Source organism: Falco naumanni, chromosome 10 (assembly GCF_017639655.2).
Source record: "Falco naumanni isolate bFalNau1 chromosome 10, bFalNau1.pat, whole genome shotgun sequence".
Taxonomy (NCBI): Eukaryota; Metazoa; Chordata; class Aves; order Falconiformes; family Falconidae; genus Falco; species Falco naumanni.
Genome location: NC_054063.1, coordinates 26744859 through 26764051, shown reverse-complemented (window position 1 = coordinate 26764051; position 19193 = coordinate 26744859). Strand labels below are relative to the sequence as shown.

General features: G+C 38.5%; 1 protein-coding gene across 2 annotated transcripts in view; it reads left to right on the top strand.

Annotated features, from left to right (window-relative positions):
- VAPB (VAMP associated protein B and C) overlaps nucleotides 1-19193 on the top strand; it is a 39852-nt gene that overhangs the window by 16177 nt on the left and 4482 nt on the right. Inside the window, exons 2-6 of one of the 2 annotated variants that reach the window (XR_005830014.1) lie at nucleotides 356-508; nucleotides 8349-8452; nucleotides 10686-10766; nucleotides 12340-12516; nucleotides 14657-16127. Coding sequence is in view for 1 of the 2 variants with exons in the window: in XM_040609475.1 (XP_040465409.1) it covers nucleotides 356-508; nucleotides 8349-8452; nucleotides 10686-10766; nucleotides 12340-12516; nucleotides 14657-14815 (674 nt within the window). In the remaining variant the exon portion in view is untranslated. Of the gene's footprint in view, nucleotides 1-355; nucleotides 509-8348; nucleotides 8453-10685; nucleotides 10767-12339; nucleotides 12517-14656; nucleotides 18979-19193 lie in introns of those variants that run through there. The other variant, XM_040609475.1, reaches the window with a different exon arrangement.

Below are 19193 nucleotides of genomic sequence, written 5' to 3'. Positions count from 1 at the left end.
GGTTTACTGGGATTCAGTAGTTAGAATGGAGTAACTGTGACACAGCAGAGAATTTGGCATCTTGTGAATGCCATGTTGTTGTGTTGGCACAATGTATAAATGATTTCCCCCTTTTTGTTTTGCTATTAATGATCAACTTCAGCTGTTGTGCTGTGAGTGTTGGAGCATGCTGCACATCAGAATGCTCAGAGGCCTCACAGCTTTGCGTGCACGATTATCTGTACGTGCCAGAGATGGAAATTGAACGTCTAATTACTTTATAAGATTTGTGAACAAGAGATTTAGAGCCTGCTTAGCCTCTGCTTGAAAAGTACTTTCTGTGTGATTTCAAGTCTGCTTTTGCTCTTCTCCTCAGGTCCTTTCACAGATGTTGTCACTACAAACCTGAAACTCGGCAATCCTACAGACAAAAATGTGTGCTTCAAAGTTAAGACCACAGCACCACGTAGATACTGTGTAAGGCCTAACAGTGGAATTATCGATGCAGGAACATCAATTAATGTTTCTGGTAAGCCATTCAAGCAGTTTTTTGGTGATTGAAAAGAGCTTTTTCTAATCAATTATTCCTTGGAATGCTTGGCAACCTGCAAGTATTTTGTTGAATCTTTATAAAAGGAAGAGGTTGTGATTTTGTGGGGAAGCATCCATTTCATATATCCTTCCCTTATTCCTGGTCTAGCAGTAATAGGTTTGGTTTTACATCTTGTTTTCAAGGGAAAAAAAGGGAGAAATACATAAATCACTTAAGATAATTCATTAACAGCCTTACCAGCCTATCCAAACCACCACTGCTGCAGCCCTGCCCTCCCTGTGGGACTATTTTTGTACGGTTAGTTTTTTGCCAGCTTAACTTCCTGAACCAGCTCACCGCAGGGTCACACAAGTGCTTGGACAGGCATGTCGAGGGAGGAATAACTGAGCGGGCTGCAGCCACGGGGCTTTAGACCAGCGTTGGCTGTTGCCAAACTGCCTAATATAACTAATAATGAGAACATTCACCTTCAAACCATACTTGTTTTGTGTTCCTTGAAGATAGAACATGCTTTGGTGTTAGAAATGCCAAGTGACTAAATCTTTGCTGTTCCATAGGAAAAATTAATGATTTTCTCTACAATGAGTCAGTAGCTCTTGATTTGCCTGAGTTTGGTAATGGAAAAGCAAAGGAGTGGCTTACTTTGAAAGCACGAAGAGCTGAGTATATCCCATAAACAGAATGTCTGTATATTAACTTGCTGATGATGCGTGCTTGATCTGTTTTCTCAATGACTTCTCCAGTCCATGTTTTTAATAAAGAATTCTGTCAAAGCATGTAGTAGTGGCATACTGCATGAGTGAAGTCTGACTTCTTAATTAAGAAAATTATTTCTATAAACATACAGATATATTTTTTACTATTTCTAATAAATTTTAATATTGGCATGATAAGAAAAATTACTTACTGATAGGTTATATGATTTGCTGCTACTGCTTACCAAACTTTTCTAGCCTGGAATAAAAAAAAAATTTGGGAGCTAAAACTACTGCTTTTCACTTGAAAAAAAAATGTAAAAGTCAAGACTTCAGGTTTTTACTCAACAAAATGTAAAATATTTAAACTTTGCCCTTGAAGAGCTTGCTTCAACAAAATAAAAACTGATCCCAAAAATACTTTGCAGTGTAACATTAAGAGACTCTAATCCTGTAAGTCTTCTTGTGCATGCCTACGTTTGCACACTCATTGATCTGTTGTCTTTGGGATTTCTATTGTGTCAAATTGAGCATGCATATGATTGCAGAATTGTGCCTCGCTCGCAGTTAATGTCCGGGGAATGTCAGGAGAGGAGATAACCAGTGCAGTGTGGTAGCAGGTGGTGTGGTGGCGCAGGCAAAGCATTTCTGCTTCAGGAGAGGGCTAGCACATATCCAGTAAGCTCTGAAATGACTAATACGTAAATGAAAAAGCTCCCTAGAGAGAAATTGAGATTTTTAAAACTCGGGATGATTCCCAAGTAAAGCTGTCTGTCATCCATATCTCTACTAGCTGCAGGAAGCATATTAAATGCATAGAAATCAATGAAGTGATAATGAAAATTAGTATGGTTTCTAGCTACAAATTATCTTCGTGCTATAAAGATGTGGATTCTTTTCCTCTTTCAGATGAACTTCAAAATTAAAAGCCTGCTTCCTTTGTAGGCAGGTACCACGCTTTTTTAAATGTCACCTTGATCTCAACATTGTTTCCTTAAACTTCTCCTTGCAATGACCCTTCACTCTACCTTGAGCAGAATACAGTATAGGCGAGCGCTGTATGAGCCATCTTAGTTACGCTGACAGCATGCCTACGTCTCGCTCGCTTTTCCAGCCCGGTTCTTCCCAGCAGCATACCAGATAGAGCGTGGATCTAGTCCAAGACTTGACTGAAAGTATCCCGTTATGAGAGATTGCTGTGCTAACCCTAAGCTATGCTTTGCTTTTGCTTACGTAGCTTTGAAAAACTTTCCCTTTTCTGATAACTATTTGTAGTGGTTTATGATTCAGTTAGTTTTGCAAATGGCTATGGTGTATTTATTCACAAGCTCGCATTTGTGTTCTACATATTTTCATGGTGATAATAACTTAGTAATAATAAATAACGATCCTAAACTGCTGGTTTCTACATTAACATATTTTAAAATGCAAGAAGTACATGTTCATTGTTCTTTAGGTAATATATAGAGGTAAATTTATAGGTAGATGTGTTGCACAATTCTGGGGTTATATATATAATTCTTTATTTCCTAAAACACTCTAAACTGAAGCTATCTTGTGCTGTGGCTGAATTTCTCTTTAATAGAGCTGTATATATTGCACTCCTGGTAGCTTCTTTAAACCATGCATGGGACCTAACTTTGGACTTGAAGGTAGCAGTGTCTTTGGTTCTGATTACCAGAAGGGATCTTCTGGGCAGGGGGTGTAAAAGAGGGAACTTTCATTAACTTACAGAACGTAATTGTTTTCTAATTCACAGAAAGGAGGGAGATGTGTTTAACCTTTGCTTTGGAGTAAAGTGTCTTAAGAACAGAGGGCTGATTTTTGAGTTAATGAAGTGAAAAATAAATAGAATTTGTTTCTTTGCCTCTGAGTCAGTTATTTTTCAGTCATGTAATTCAAGTCTTGCACAGGGCATAAAAATAGGACTTGAATAAATAGGACTTGAATTCTTCCAAAACTAGTGAAAATACTACCAATGAGAAATTGTTAGAACATAGTTAATACGGTAATAATTTCCGGACACTTAAACTAATTGGGCTGTATTTACTATATGCAATCTGTCCTCTTGAGAATTGCTGATGGAATTGTAACGCAGCCGCTTGGTAGCACTGCACTGGTACTGCAACTTCTCTCTCCAAAAAATCAGTGTCTAAGCACAGTGGCATGAAGCTCTAGAACAATTTATTAGTTTCTCAGAATATTACTGACCGAAGCTGAGTTTGGGGCAGTTGTATCTTCCTTGTGCTGTAGTATTTGTTACACTCTTGTGAAACTATAGCTGTACTATTCCGATGTAAGTATTTGAGAAGATATTCTGCCCTAAGACAGAGGCAGCAGTCAGAATGTTATACCACTTTTTTCCTACTAGTCTGTTGGCTCATTTGAAACACACGAAATGCTGGAATAGTAAAGCTTGCTTTATTCTAGGGAATCTCAAATACTGGCTTCTTATGCCATTTCACAGCTTTTCCTAAATATCAGCATTTAAGGCCCTGTCAGCATGCACTGCTCACTGCGATGGCAGGTTTGTAGCCCCTGTTTTCACCTGTTACATAATTGCATGTAATTTTAACAGCTGAGTTTATGTAACTGTCAGGAAGTGTGTGTGTGTGCTGTCATCGGATTTTATTGCATTTGGTCTGAAATAATTCGAAGAGTATTTGCACATATTCAATTTTTGTTTAACATGTCTTATTTCAACAAAGATATCTGATTTTGTGGCTTCTGAGAGGTTGGAATGTAAATAAAAGGCATGAATGGATTACAAAGGAAAAGTGAAAAAATGAAAGCAGATGCGGATGAGTCTGCAGATAGGTATATAACAGGGAAGAGAGGAAGTACAGATTGTACCATCTGTGCACGCTGTCCCGCTGAAGAGAGCAGTCTGAACATGCTTCTCAAAAATGGGGAGAAGCTGACGTTATCCTTAGGCTGCTGTCGAATATCCTTGAATTTTTAGGCTTTTGTAAACCTGCCTGACTTTGAAAAGGCGGTTGGTTGGCATTGCCTTCAGGAGGGTGCTTGTGCAGCTGCTGTTCTCTTTGGTGGCAGTGGGGCTGCCCCTTTTGCTACAGTCACCGATGGTGTCCTGCCTGCTGCTGCGGCCCCCAGCTCTGCCAAGGCAGCATCGCTGCTGCGTCCGGCTCCCCCAGGACTGCATAGCCGCTGCCCCGTTTCGGTTTGGTTTTATCCACTTGCTTTAGGAGAATCTATCTTGATCTTCATAGATTCAACGTTTCTTAGTAGTATTGAAGTATTTACAGAAAGAACTATGTAAACATGGAACTAGTGTGGAGTGGTGCAGTGGATTCTGCCTGTTTGCGTAGATACAAGTGTCCTTGGTTCACCTCTAGCGGAGCTGATCAAATTGCACAATGATCTTGAGGCTTGCCCCTCTGGCCGCTTGGGGTGTTTCATGTAGTGGTGACATAAGTGTGGTAGATTGGATCTATCCAGACCATAAAGAATTTCATGTAGTGCCATTTGGGAAAACTATCTTTAAAGCTAGAAAATAAAAATAGATTCACAGACTACTGAATGGACTACTTAAGAGTAAACACTGATGTGGATGGAAATGTAATAGCAGGAAGTTACTAGCAATGTTTCTTCAGAATGATTCTTGGGACTAATCTTGTTTAATGCTTTTATAAGCAATTCTGGCACAAAGAGTACGCTAAAAACACTGATGATGATGAAAAGTTGGGAGGCTGAAGATACACAGCAGAACTGGGTGTCCTTGAAAGCTACAGTAACAGAAACAGAGGATGAGTTTCATCAGAAAAACTGCAAAATCATGTACTTGGCGAATAAAATACTCCTGCTATAATTGCAAGCTTGTTAAATGAAGGGGGCTGGCTAGGGAGACCAGGATGCTGAGATAATGTATCTGTGCATAAGACAAAACAGGCTGGAAAATGGAAGAGATAAGAGGGTATAAATGCTATTGTCCAAGGCACTAGTAAAATTTCCTGGGTGTATAATCAAAGTAGCTCATACAGGGGAGTTCAAGCCAGAACAGGTGCAGAGGATGAATGGGGAGCCTGGCCCAGAGCAGACCCACGGAGTCTGGCGTGCTTAGTTTACCAGAAGGCCAAGAGTTGCTGTGATTGATGTCTTGGAGTGCGCTAGAAGTAAATGGCTCTTCCCTTTCTTTGATATTTAAGCATAAGGGCAGTATTGGTCCAGGACCAAGTAAACAGGCCATTAGTAAATGTAGATGGAAACTAGAGGAAGGTTGCTGACTATCTGAGCAGGGGGACTTTTCTGTTCCTTTTGCTCTTGGAAGGGAATGTTAGATCCTAGCAGGTGTTATGGGATAGAATCTTGCCTCCTTCCATGTTTCTTGGTTCAGATTTCCTCTGTTCCTTGAGAAAGCAGGTTTCCTGTAGGAAAACCAGAAGTGTTTAATGCTTCTGACGTTGTTAATAACTTTGCCAGTAAACTGTTGTAGGAAAAAGAAAGAGCATATTGGGTGGTCACTGCCTCTCCTTTGCTATCTACAGAGGGCCTTGCGTAAAGCATTGGGAGTATAGCAGGAATGTGTGAGAAAACTGGTATCCATTTCTTTGGAAACACTTCAGAGCAGGATGTACATAAGGTCAGTCCTTTGTGTTTGAATTTTGAGACAGACGAGTAGGCTAACAAATACAACTTGCCTTTCTCCTCATTCCATTGATTTCTCAATGACTTTGCAGGTTTTGCTTGTGGTAGAATACTTTCGGTGCTTTAGGTGTGATGAGATCAGTTTAGAAAGTGGTTGAAGTGCATACCTCTGCCTAATGGATGCTGGTACTAGTAAACTTGAAGATCGTGTTAATCATTCAGTTTCTTAGAACTCTGGGTTCTGAGGAAAGCTGGTCAGAAACTTGACCAGGTGAGATGACTGATTTGATAAGGCATTCTGTAGGAACATACGCTTTTTACATAATTCTTGCATAAGGTATGAAACTTCCAGACAACACAGAGGAGCCACAATCACACTAGTGAATTCTCCAGCAATTAGGGCAGTTACATGAAGTGACCTTTCACAGAAGCCTCCAATAGTATGTGAATAAATGTTGAAATGGTTTGGTTTCCTCTTTAACAAAGTACACGTTTTTGAGTTTCCCATCTGGTTTACCAGACATTTGCTGAATAATTTGTGTCCATGTGGCTTTCATGTATTGATCTAAAAATACAAGTGCTAACAACGTTTGTACTGTCAGGGCCTCTCTAGCTGCTTGCTCTTACGATTCACTGAATGGAATTCAGAGCAGCAATTGTTTGGCTTTTGAGAATGGCTTCAGCACTATCACTTGGGAAATAATTTTCAAATGAGCTTATAGTTGCACTCGGCAAAGTAAACTGATAAAAATTCAGATCTAGAGAAGTTCTATAAACAGTGGATAGTTTTGACTACTCAGTTGGATCTTACACATTATGTAGATTTAAAATCAGTTAGGTCTCTACGACGGGAGAAAAAATGACGCTGCTGCTTTTCAGTGATATATCATGCAAGGCTGAAATACATGTGCTTTCACAGTACAGGCACTTCTGTTTGGAAAGATAAGTTTTAAAAGCAGCCTGTACTTTGCAGATGTTTGGTTTGGACTAGTATTTGATTACTGTAAGGTGAATTAAAAATGTGTGATAATTTTTAAAGCACCTAATCTGAGAGAATTTGCTGTCTTCCTTCTCTTCCATCTTTAAAAGACATGTGGTTGTTGATGGCCACAGATTGTGTGCTTGATAAAGGCAGTACAGCCATAACATGTTCTGCTCATTGAAGGAGGCAATTTTTTTTGCCTTCATTTCTAAAAAAATGGGATCATTGAATATTGCTTTGGTACGTCAACCCCCTGCGATTAGTGCATATGAATTCGGGCACATAATGTTAATAGAACTGGTACTTGAAAGTAATCCTAAATCTGAACTGCTTCCCTTAGTGGTTGAATTGAGGGACTAGAATAGCCTTTATGGGTCGTAAAATGTGAATTTTTAAACCTTACACAATTATTTTTTTTATGCTAGCAGTAATTGCAGTATATGCAAGCTTCACTTTAAATTTGAGTGGGTAATAGCTTTTTGCAATATTTAATAACATGTTTGTGTAAACTGCTTATTTTCACGTGTTCTGTCTCATGTTGATGCTAAACCTGTGTGTGTTAATGTCACAGTAGCTGAATGTGCAGGTGTCATTTGCAAAATGTAGGGTTCTGAGGGGCCACTGTGATTAAAGAATATTCCATGTGAATGAAATGCCTAACTCTCCCTCTTTGAGTTTCTTAAACATGTTACTTCTTCACCCAAAAATAAAAGACATGGGAATTCCTAATATGAAGTTAATTTTTAAAATGTTTTTGTTTGTTTTAAAAGTGCGTGCACACATGCAGCCTAAATGTAGTGTTCCTTGCTCTCTGCCCCCTGAACAAGTTATTTTCTGCATAAGTAAATTCTGGAATTTTTTGAATTTTTGAATGGGGAGAAACACATTTCTTGTATACCTTTCAGAGGCGAAGTTTATGTAGCATTTAACCATAAACTTTACAGCTGTAAATTGGTAACAAACTTTCAGCAACTTATTTTGCAAGAGAAATACTTGTACCTGATAAAACAAATACCACGAGACTCCTAAACTTTGTAGAGGAAATTTCCATCCTGAGACTTGAACTTAAAGCTTTAAAAGGTTTGACTTTGTAGCTTTTCTTGGGAACCATCAGCAGTACTGTGTGTACAGCTAATCAAAATGCCAGCTTGTTACTTCTGCCCCAAGGATGGAGGAAAAAAGAAAGAAGCTTTCTCTGAGAATTTTCCCTTCTGTCTCAGAAGATATGTAAATTATCCCATTTACTATAAATTACTACTATTATCTTGCTGTAGTTCTGTATGGAGTATTGTACAGTAATCAGCATTTCCAAAATTCTCTGACAAAAATCTGGACTGAAGAAGTCTCTTTTATGTTCTTGTAAAGTTTTGGTTTAAAGTGCAGTTCCTGATCTCAGCTGCTGCTTTGATCATAATGGACAAAGTACTTGAAACCATTTTAATGTTTGTATTTCTCAGATCTGGGAATTGTATCATCAGCACATGACTATTCATCAGAGCAATGTAACGTAATGTGTTTCGGGTTTTTCTTGCAGTGATGCTACAGCCTTTTGACTATGACCCTAATGAGAAAAGTAAACACAAGTTTATGGTTCAGTCTATGTTTGCTCCAGCTGATACTTCAGATATGGAAGCAGTAGTAAGTATGGAAATTAATTAAAATGGTTTTCTTTCTGATTGTATAATTTTATAAGGTCTTTTACTCTGTTGCTTAAGGGCTGTTGTTAAACCACACTGGAATGATCCTTGAAAGCTTTGCCAGATTTTCATCTCTGCATGGCAAGGTGTCTCCTGTTTATTTCAAGCCCCAGGAATCTTGCACTGAAAAACACAGTTGGTGTCTGTGGTTGCTTCCTTAGGATGCTGCTGTCAGTAATGGGATACTAAGCCATGAAACAAACATGCAGTAGTTTGTAATTTTTTTCAATGTATTACTTCTTGGAAGGACCAACTTGAACTATATATTCTAGAAATATATATAATAAATTCTAAGTCTGTGGCATCTTTTGTATTTTATACCTCTACTCTTGATCTTGAGTCTTCCCTTGAGCAGCTCCTTTTCCCAGCAAGAACCAGGAAGATGATTTACAAGTATTGCATTTTTCTTTTTCCCTGCCTGTGTCTGTTGTGGCTTAGGTAAATGAAAGTCCCTCATATATTTTGTCTTGTGGCTTACAAATGAGAGTAACAGAAGCATGTAGGTACTGAAGCAGAGGACAAAAGATATAGAAATAAGATGTCAGGCTACATTAAGGCAAATTGGAAAGGAGCAAACCAGTATGTCAGCCTGGTGGCTTTCCTATAACAGCAAGATTTGCTGCAGCAAGAAGGCACAAGGACGCTTTCTCTAGCTTTTGTTAGTCTGAGAGAATACTCCAGTAGCTACTGGGGACACAAGAAAAAAAGGCCATTGCTGTAAAGTGTGGAGCTTGTCTGTGTTTGTATGCATTGTATTACTTAAAAACAAAAAAAAACCCAGAAAACCTCAGAGTATGTATCATATACTCTTTTTATAGTTTTTATAGTAGTCTTTACGATATGCATCTTCTTCTGAATAGCTTTTTTAAGCTGCAGCGATTTGCAGGGTTAAGAAAGTTTCCCTCCTGAAAGAGATTTATGGAATTATATTTATTTAATGGCCTCAAAATAAGATCCAGTGGGAGAAACAGCAGTAGTAATAAAATGTCTGCATCACTAGAAAGATAAGCCAGCCTGCCTTTCTTTAATTTTTATGGGTTACTTTATGCCATGGGAAATGTTATTCTTCCAGCACATAATGTTTTTAAGACCTAGATGGCCCTTTCAGTTTTCCAGAGCTCTCCAGATCAGTGTGATTTCTTTTGCTGTAACACTTGATTAGTTCTCAGTTTTTAGTTACCACTCTCCAAATCTCTTCTTGTTCTGGATAAACAGGTGAGACAAATTACTGGAGTACTATAAAGCTTTCAACGCTTCACAGGCAGCCAGCGAGCTCAAAATAGAATTCTGACTTCAGCCGCAGAAGAGCTGAAGTATGATTGAACTATTTGGGATGAGACAGATACTTCTCCAGGTTGCGCAGGGGTTAGCCATAATTTGACACCTACTTGACATATGCTGAGCAATACCATGCTACCAGAAGTATAGTCAGAGTGAAGAGAAGCATGTGATAACTCCAGGATATAAATGTGGACGCTTCTTGCTATATATCACTACTATGAATCATTCCTTTCAGTTCAGGGTTACAGCTGACAACCGAGCAAAGATTTACAACTGTTAATCCCTATTTAAAATATTGGACGGAAACTTTTTTATGGTAGGCTTCCTAGCTGAAGGGGAGAGGATGAGAGGGAAAACTGTCCTTTTTCTGTATGTAGCACATCTGTTAATTGATGCTGAAAAATGAGGAGGGGGAAGGACAGTCCGGTAGTTCATACCAATCAGGAAGAAAACTTTATGTGAAATTTGAAAAGCTTGAATAGGTGCTTTGCTGAGCAAAGACTTTAGAACTGATCGGACGTGTTGATATCTTTCCTTTCCTTTGAGTGTTCCCTTCTTGTTTCGCGTGGTTGTTTTTTTTTTTTTTTAATGTTATCATGACCATAGCTCCCCCTATCTATGCTAATTACTCTTACACAATTCCCAGTTCTCTCAAATTAATAGACTATTTAGCATGTTTTCCTTCAGAGTATGTGGTCTGTCTTTATGGTACCACTCATTTACATGTTTGGTTTCATTTTTCATCATGTATGTGGTTAACAGTAACAATATAAACACCTGTGGGGTTTTTCCTGAGTAAGATGGTGGTGGTTTGTTTAGTTAATACGCTGCGTTTTTCATCTGCCTTATTATGCTAGTATGTTTAATATTAAATTAATATTAAATTATTCCAGTGGAAAGAAGCAAAACCAGAAGAACTTATGGATTCGAAACTTAGGTGTGTGTTTGAGCTACCAGCGGAAAATGATAAGCCTGTGAGTATTTTCAGATGCTATTGAGTGTTTTAGCCTAATACCACAGTACGTCGTGTAAAATGGCATGTTTATACAGACAGCTATATAAGCAAAAGACGGAATCCTCTTGTTTCACTGCCTGGATGGCATCACCCTTTGAAAACGCAATATAAATTATTTAAAATCTTAGGGATGCTTAATGTAACTAGCAGCTAATTTGAACAATGTGAGTGCAACACTAGCACAAAGAAATCTTTGAGCTGATCTGTTTTCAGATGAAGAATATTTTAAAAACTTTGAAAGATGCTGACTGATGGTCATAAAGCTCAGACTTCATACTGAAGCAGTTACAACCACCAGCAGTATAAATTTGCCTGTTCAACACTCCAGTATGCTTCCTTGATACAACACTGATTTTAGCAAGTAAATTGGTAGAAAGCTGGTAAGGAGGACACAAATGCAGTTAGGGGTTATATTGCAATTGGCAGCTATAATACTGTAGAATTCTTTTTTGTTAGGGTAGTGAATGCCTCAGTTTCTAGTGGAAGGATGTAGTGTCAAACATAGAACTGATGGTGGATTGAATAAACAGAAAAATGTTTCCCTAGTGTGCAGGTACTGAAGGCACAATTGTGCTACCTTCCACTGGACAGCTTGCAGTTACCATTATGGTACTGTTACAGTGTTATTGTTGTAGTCTCACCATGTCTGCTCTACCCGCTCAGGACAGCGAACACCTGCTCTAAAAGTGGGTGCTTCTGCTTTAGGCCAGGGTACTTTCTGCATTGCCAGTCTAGAGGTGTGATGAGAGGAAGGAAAATTAAATGAAATTTAGCTATTCTGTTTAGTCATAATTTTTTCTATAATCTCTAAAATTCATTAAGGCAAAACAAAGCACAAACAGTAACAGGATCAATTTCTTTATTCATATAAATAAAATCTTCATGTTAACACTTTGGTGGTGGTTTGGGGTGGGGGGAGTGGTTTGTATTTTGTGAGAGTTAGGCCCTTTGCATTCTGAAGTGCAGAACATGGGGAGGAAGGCAGGAAAGAGAGGAGGGTTTGGATGTCTGCAGCTTCCTTCCTAACTTTGGCTGCAAGTTCCTCCATCACCACAGAAGCGCAGAAAGATGGAGAGGTGATAGCCAGTTGTGGGAAGTGAGGAGAGAGGGAACTACAGCAGAGCAGGTGGGTAGCTCCTAGCAACACCCTGCTTCCTGGAGTAGCTTCTTGTGTTGTGCTTGGAGGGGTGGGTGGGTGGGACACAAGGTGAGAAGAGCATATAATGTAAGCAGACTGTGAGCAAATAAGTTCCCATCCATGTTGTGGGACATGGTCTAAGGAGATTCCCTTTTCTATGTGTGCAGGGACTGAAAAGTTGAGGTCATTCTGTCTGCACTTATTGGAGCTGATCTGGTGTTTTCTGTGAAACAGAAAGGGGAAGTAAAGATTATAGAAAGAAAAATGTTTATTTCTCTTGATACAGGCACGTTTCACATGTGCACAGACAATTTTACCTGATTCTCCTCCTACATATCAGGTGTGTGGTGTGGTGTTAATAACTAACCAGAATCACTCTATCCTTTTTTAACAGCATGACATAGAAATAAATAAAATTGTATCTACAACTGCAACAAAGACAGATTCCTCTGTAATGTCTAAATCAATAAGTTCTTCTTTGGATGACACTGAAGTTAAGAAAGTAATGGAAGACTATAAGAGGCTTCAAGTAGAAGTTCAAAGGTTACGGGAGGAGAATAAACAGTTTAAGGTAAAGATACTTGCGGGGGTTTTTTTTCCAGATTTACCCCTTTCCTGAAAAAAAAGCTTCTGACCTAAAGGTTTGCTTGCCTGACTTTGGCACAATGTTTTAATATTGTCTATAAATTAAAGGATAATTCAGGTTTCTTTCTAGAAACAGACAAAGCGTTGAAATCAGTGCTTCCTTTGAAAGGAGCATATAAGTTATGCAGTCAGAGAAACTGATCGGATAGCAACCCAAACTAATTTTTCCCTCTTTTTTTTTTTTTTTTTTACCACCTAATTTTCTCAGTCTGAATTAAGCATTCAGTGTTACATTTGGCCCTGTTCTCTCAAACTGACGGGAGCTTGAGGGCAGTGTTGTGCAAATACTGAGTGTTCTAGTTGTTGAATATATGCAGTTGAAATGACCAAAGTAAGACAGATTAATAGGAAATACACTTCCTGTCACATGCAGCACATCGCTGTGAAATCAAGTAATTGAGAAGCCTTTATCACCATGCTGAAAAACTTCTACAGTAGTTTCATTTGTTGTAAATTTCTAGTTTCATAGATAACAGCTCCAATGAACTCTGTTCTGTCAGCTCTGATGCTGCTTGGCTGGCTGATGCATGCAGAAATACTTTATAAACATTTGTAAGCAGGTTTTGGTTTGCACATATATGCGTTAGAAATAATATATGTATATAGGTGAGACACAGCCTTAACTACTCGTGTGCTTGTTTTGCCAGTGTCTCACAATATTATAAGTACAATATGATGATTTTTTTTCTTTTTTCAAATCTGTCTTAAATAAATGCTCTACAGGAAATATCTAGAATTGAGTTGATGTCTTACAGTAACGTGTTAAAAAAGTGAGCTGTTTGTTCCCTTTGTGGAGTGTTAGAAATATTTGTAAAGCATCAGAAAACAACGTTAAATTGCTGCAAGCCACCAGGTGCTGTCAGTGTCAGGCTAGAGTCACTGTTTAAAGGGAGTTAAAATACTTAACATGAAAATGTGTTGTTCCTAGCAGTAGAATTACAGGATAGGTGAACAACATTTTATTGTTTACAAAAGTCAGTTGTCCCCATCCAGACTTACAGCAGTAGTGAGGTATCAGGTGGTAGCCTGTGACTTTTAACAAAAAAATGAAAAATGTTTTCCTCCAGAACATTAGGTGCCCCTTTATATTCAGAAGTCAGAAACACTGACCTAGACAGAACCTTTTGAATTTCACTTACCTGGCAATTTTTAAGGCTGCAGTAACTTCTTACGATTTTATTTCCTGAGCATTTTTTTGTTATAGACTGGAGGCTTTTGCTTCAGTATCTTCTACTTCTGCACTACAATACTGTATCACATAAAAAGTCTAACACTGTTGCTTCAGCTGTACACGTTGGGTCACAAAGGGCTCATTTTACCATCTCCTGAAGTGGTCTCTGTGTGCGTGGAGTGGAGTGCGCTAACACACGGCTGTGCTGCACAGTAGTTCAATCAAGATGTGGGGAACACCATCTCCACTGGAAATTATAATTAGTGTTGTGATGTTGTTTTATGTGTTGTCTCATACACCTTCAAGTTAAGAGAGCTGTCAGACTCATACCAAGAAAATATCCTACTTACTGCCATTAGTTTCAAGTCAAAATGTCAGCATTAGTATGATGGGGGAAAATAGATTTCCCTTCAAATGCTGATGAAATTTACTTGTGACATCTAACAAGGGGAATAATGAATATAATTGCCTTAAAGTTGCATATTTTTCACAACTTACCTTAGTTATACAGAAAAGCACTTTCCCCAACAGCACTGTATTTGTTTACAGAGCAAGAAAGGCATCTTCATGCCATTCCCTCCATCATTGTTTTTGGTGTTCTGGAGCTATCTCCAGGCTTTGGAGAAGAGTTCTTTGCAGGCTTCCTCATTGCATCTCCTATTACCTCAGTCAGCAGGAAAAAACTTCCAAGAGCATGTGGGTTTTGCTCTGCTAGTCAGGCAGATACAGAATTCCTCTTCTACCTCACTGCCCTGTCCTTAGGATTATCTAGGAGGTAAAGCTTTAAATTAGATTTCACCTATTTTATTGTGCCCACCTAAAATAAACAGGAACTGGATAAGGTGACTATTGAAAGCTCTTTTTCAGTATAAATAATCCACGTATCTTCCTTTAGGAAGAAGATGGACTGCGGATGAGGAAGGCACCGCAGACAAACAACCCAATATCTGCTTCTGCAGCTGCTGTCAAGGACGAAGGGCTCAGCTCCAGACTACTCGCTTTGGTGGTTTTGTTCTTTGTCTTTGGTGTAATTATAGGAAAAATAGCCTTGTAGAGGCAGCATGCTGGAAATTGTAAATTGGTTTGATGGTTCTGCCATATCATTGGATTAAATTTATTCATAACAATGTTTAAAAAAAAATTAATGTATGACATCTCACAGGTCTTGCCTTTAAATTACCCCTGCACAAATACTATGTAACATAATCTAGAAAGTTTAAAATGTACAATGAGTGAATGAATGAAAGAGAATATGCTTCAGTGGTGAAGGGGGGGAGAAAATAATGATTTAACACTACAATGGAATATTGTATATGTCATTTTAAACATTCTTAGACCCTGGTACATGTTGCTGGATTACCTCTTTTTAAAAAAAAAAAAGATAAAAAAAAAAGGAAAAATAGAAAAAACTATTCCTCCACTGCTGGAGCTGGCCCTATTGGATGTTTGGAGCTGGGTTAGGCAGGAGGTGTTGATAACTTCTGTAAAATACGTTAATCCGCCATTCTGCTCATAAATTTAACAGTTTCTGTCAGTGTCTTCAACTCTGTGCAAGTTACCAATTTCTTGGCACTTAAATGAATAGTGAGAAGCTGAAAAGAATTGTATGTGGCAATGCTGAATGTGCTAGGCATCATTAAGAGGCATATATTGACTGGTATGACGCTCGTTTGGAATAAAGGTCAATGCCTTGTTCTCATAAAGGGACCAAGCTATATTGCTGTTGGTTCATTTAGTTGAATTAAAATGTTATTCAGAGATGTTTAATGCATATTTAACTTATTTAATGTATTTCATCTCATGTTTCCTTATTGTCACAAAATTGACTAATACTATATGGTATGAAAAGGCACCTGTTTAAAGCCAGTGACTAGAACTAAAAATTTGCTGCTGTAGTGATGCAAGATTCTTCTGCCTCCTGGTGTTTTGGGCACTACAGAATTGTTGGGAGTTTTGATCATCTGAGCATTGGAGAAACAGTGGTCAGGAAACTTTTTGTATGTAAATAAGTCTGTCTAGGGGAAAAAATATTAGTAGTAAACTAGTCCTATGCCGTAAAAGACCAATCCTGTTTGACTATGTAGCATCTTAAAAAAAAAAAAAAAAAAAGAAAAGAAAAATTAAATAAAGCCCCCAAATTAATGTTTCCTTTGTTACTTTTGTCATGTTCTCACAGTTTTAGAGGGTGGGAAGGAAAAAGTATTCTCTGTCAACAGAGTTTATTGCATAAGGAAACTTGCAGCCTTGTTTCAGGATGATTTTTTTTTTTCCAGCCTAATTTTAAAATCAATCCAAACAACCCCATCATGAGCCCCGATAGACCCAAGTGTTGCTCAGAGTAACCGTGCTGACTGCTGCATCACCAGGTAACTTCCCATTTTTCAGTGTAGTTGGGTTCAGTAGTTCAGAGGCTTGTTAGCATAGTAAGATTAAGGTAACTTTGTTTCTAAGCATAGTTTCAATACAAAATACATACACTCAGTCGGTTTTAACATGCTGCGCTTCAGCAGAGGAAGTAGCCTTTGAGCAGGTAAATTCCTGTTTGTTCTTAGATGGTAGGTCCAAAAACCATCAACGACAAAAGGGTTTTATGACACCTTTCAGGATTAAGATACATCTTTTTAAAGTGACTTCTCTCATTCCTTGATTGTTCTATGATTTCTTGAGAAAGCTGTTTGGGCTGCAGCCTGTCTGCTAAACCCGTTGACCTTTATATTTGTTCCACTTGTGTGTCTCAAGGGTTTCCGGCCTTGCAAGTGCAAATAAGTGAAATTTTATGTGAGGTTTAGTAAGAAAATAGGAGGCAAAACTCTTTAACTAGTGTGTTCAGCTTATGAACAACCCTCAGAGTACCTCTGGAAGATTCAACAGGAATGAGAGGTGTATCTTTAGCATTTTAAAAAGCTAGTGCCTTGTCTGCTCAGGATGGAAGTGATAAAGCTGAAGTGTGCCTGTAAAGGGCAGAGAAGATGGGAGATGAGCTGGAAAGAGCAAAGGAGTGAGTTCGGTATGACAAACTGGGCAGAACTGATCAAGAAAACGATACATTCTGGGCAGTAGAAGCTAAAGACTTTTACATGAAACATTTTGTAAGAGCCTATTCAGAAAGGCAAGGTTGTACGTGATGTTGCAAACTCGTTGAAGAATATATTTGAGAAAATCTTTAGTGAAGGGAGACTGTAGGTTTGGTTTTTTAAGAGGCTGCAAGTATCTTGATCTCACTAAAAATGTGAATCCCTAATTTGCTTTAAAAAAAAACCAAAACTTTTTTTAAGCCCTTTGTTCTGCTGAAAAACAGCCTCAAAAAAGTTTGTTTAAAAAAAGAAAAAAAATCACTGTTTTTGCAGGATAGAGGGGGAGGATCGAAGCTTTAAACTGGTCTCTTTGTGAACATATCTGTAGTAATGTCCCAGGCAAATTTTACACACCTTGTTAGTTACCACAGTTGACTCTGCTGGCATAGGCAGCTCCCAGATGAAACGGAAAGCCAGCAGAATGTCTGTCCTTCCAGTGTTTCCTAGTCACTTAGTGATCTGTGACAACTTGGAACTTATCATTTGAGAGCAAAGTTGTTCCCGTTGTTTGCACTCCAGGATTATAACGACATCCCAGAAAACACTCTGATGTTTTGCTAGATGCCTTACAGGTGTGTGGTGATAAAAGCAGCAAACAGAGGACCTTAGTTAGGGATCTGTTGGTAACAGCTGTAGCTGGGGCTGACCTGCACCATCGATCCTGAACAAGACTGTTCCATCAACTGCTCGTATTTTGGAACTTTACAAAATTCTGAGGTCTTTCCTCACCATTTCTGATAACAGCCTGAGCAGACGGTAGCAGTGAATAGTCTGGGTTGGGTAATGCTTTGCTTCTGTGGAGCTGAAAATAAATTGGCTGATCAGTGGAATCCTTCTTACCTGTGTTTGACCAGACCCTTCGTTCGTATGCAGTAGAAAGAAATCTGAGGATGTCCAAGGTTCCTAAAAGGCCAGTCTGTAGATACATTGCAAAAATATATTGGATGGGTGTTCTTAAGCCACCTGGATCTTTTGTAGGTTGTTTCTTACATGATGATACCAGAGCGAATGTTTTCACGAAATGTTCATAGAAAGTGAATTATTCTGGAGGGCATTGTATATCTTAGGAAGTTATGCATGAAACATAGAGTTTCTAAATAAGATTATTGTCTGGTGTCCCCACACAACACCAGATATTAGAAAACTGTAATTGATACATGATAGTAGAAATCAAAGTTACTACTCAATCTAATTATCATCCTTACTTTAAGATGCCCACTTGCATATACATTTTTTATTAATTTTTGTAAGAGCCAGTAGAGGCTGCCTAGATAGTCTTCATTTTGTGGAGCTTTACACTCCTGTCTGCACTCTTTGAGCAAATTTGGTATAAATAGATACCTAAAATGTCTCGAAGCCTAGTACTGGGACGTGAATGGAAAATTATTTCTACTATTTTTATGTAATTACCCACATCTTAAAGCAAATATTCCGTGCATGAATGATCATAACTATTGCTCTGCATAGGCAGTTGTCAGCTGTGAATGCACAACTGCAGCAACTGCAGATGCAAGCTGGGCACCCAGTTTCAAGTTTCTGTGCAATAGCCTCAGGGCTTGAAGAGCAAGATAATACCACGTGTGTCATGTTGAGAGGGATTGATGTACCATAATGTAATTTTCTAAAAATACAGGATTGTAATAGCTTGATGGTGGTATTCCATGTTACTTTTTTGTCCTGAAATGCTGTTAGTGGGATAAAGTTGGAACCTCACTTTGCAAATTGCTAGAGTTTCTTGTCACCAATAAACTATAAGGGTTTCTATTCGCCGCACATGTAAATTTGCAATTCTTCTGATCTTGACTTAGCAGTCAGCATATTTACATAGTGGTGTGCACGCAAAAATGGATTGTTACTGTCTTAAGATACTCGATGTTGCAGTTGCCTAATGAAAGAAGACTATGTCATCCCTTTTCTTTAGAAATGTATATGACACTTTCAGTGCTTAATTGGAACACTTCCTTAATTCTCGGGCACAATGGTGACTTAATTGTAGTATTCAAAGTTTTTGAAACTATACTTCTCTTGCTCTACATGATGTCCTGAAATGCCATATCCTGAGTTCTGTTTTCTGTATAAAAGTAACTGAGAAAAAAACACAACCAGAATCCCTCTGTTTGAAATTAAAGAACATGTAAAACAAGCACTCTGAACTTCATGTTTGTTGTGGCTGTGTTACAGCTGCAATAGTACTTCACAGCAGCACTCGAGCAGCTGGGGGCTGGAGAGCCGCTCGTGCGTTGTTTGAAAACGGGTTAGCATCCGTTACGCAAATCCTCAAGTGAGCAAGTTGAGAAGGGGCAGGTGGTGAGTGAATTTCAGTGTACACACTTGAGACTCTGATTTTGGGGAGTCAGA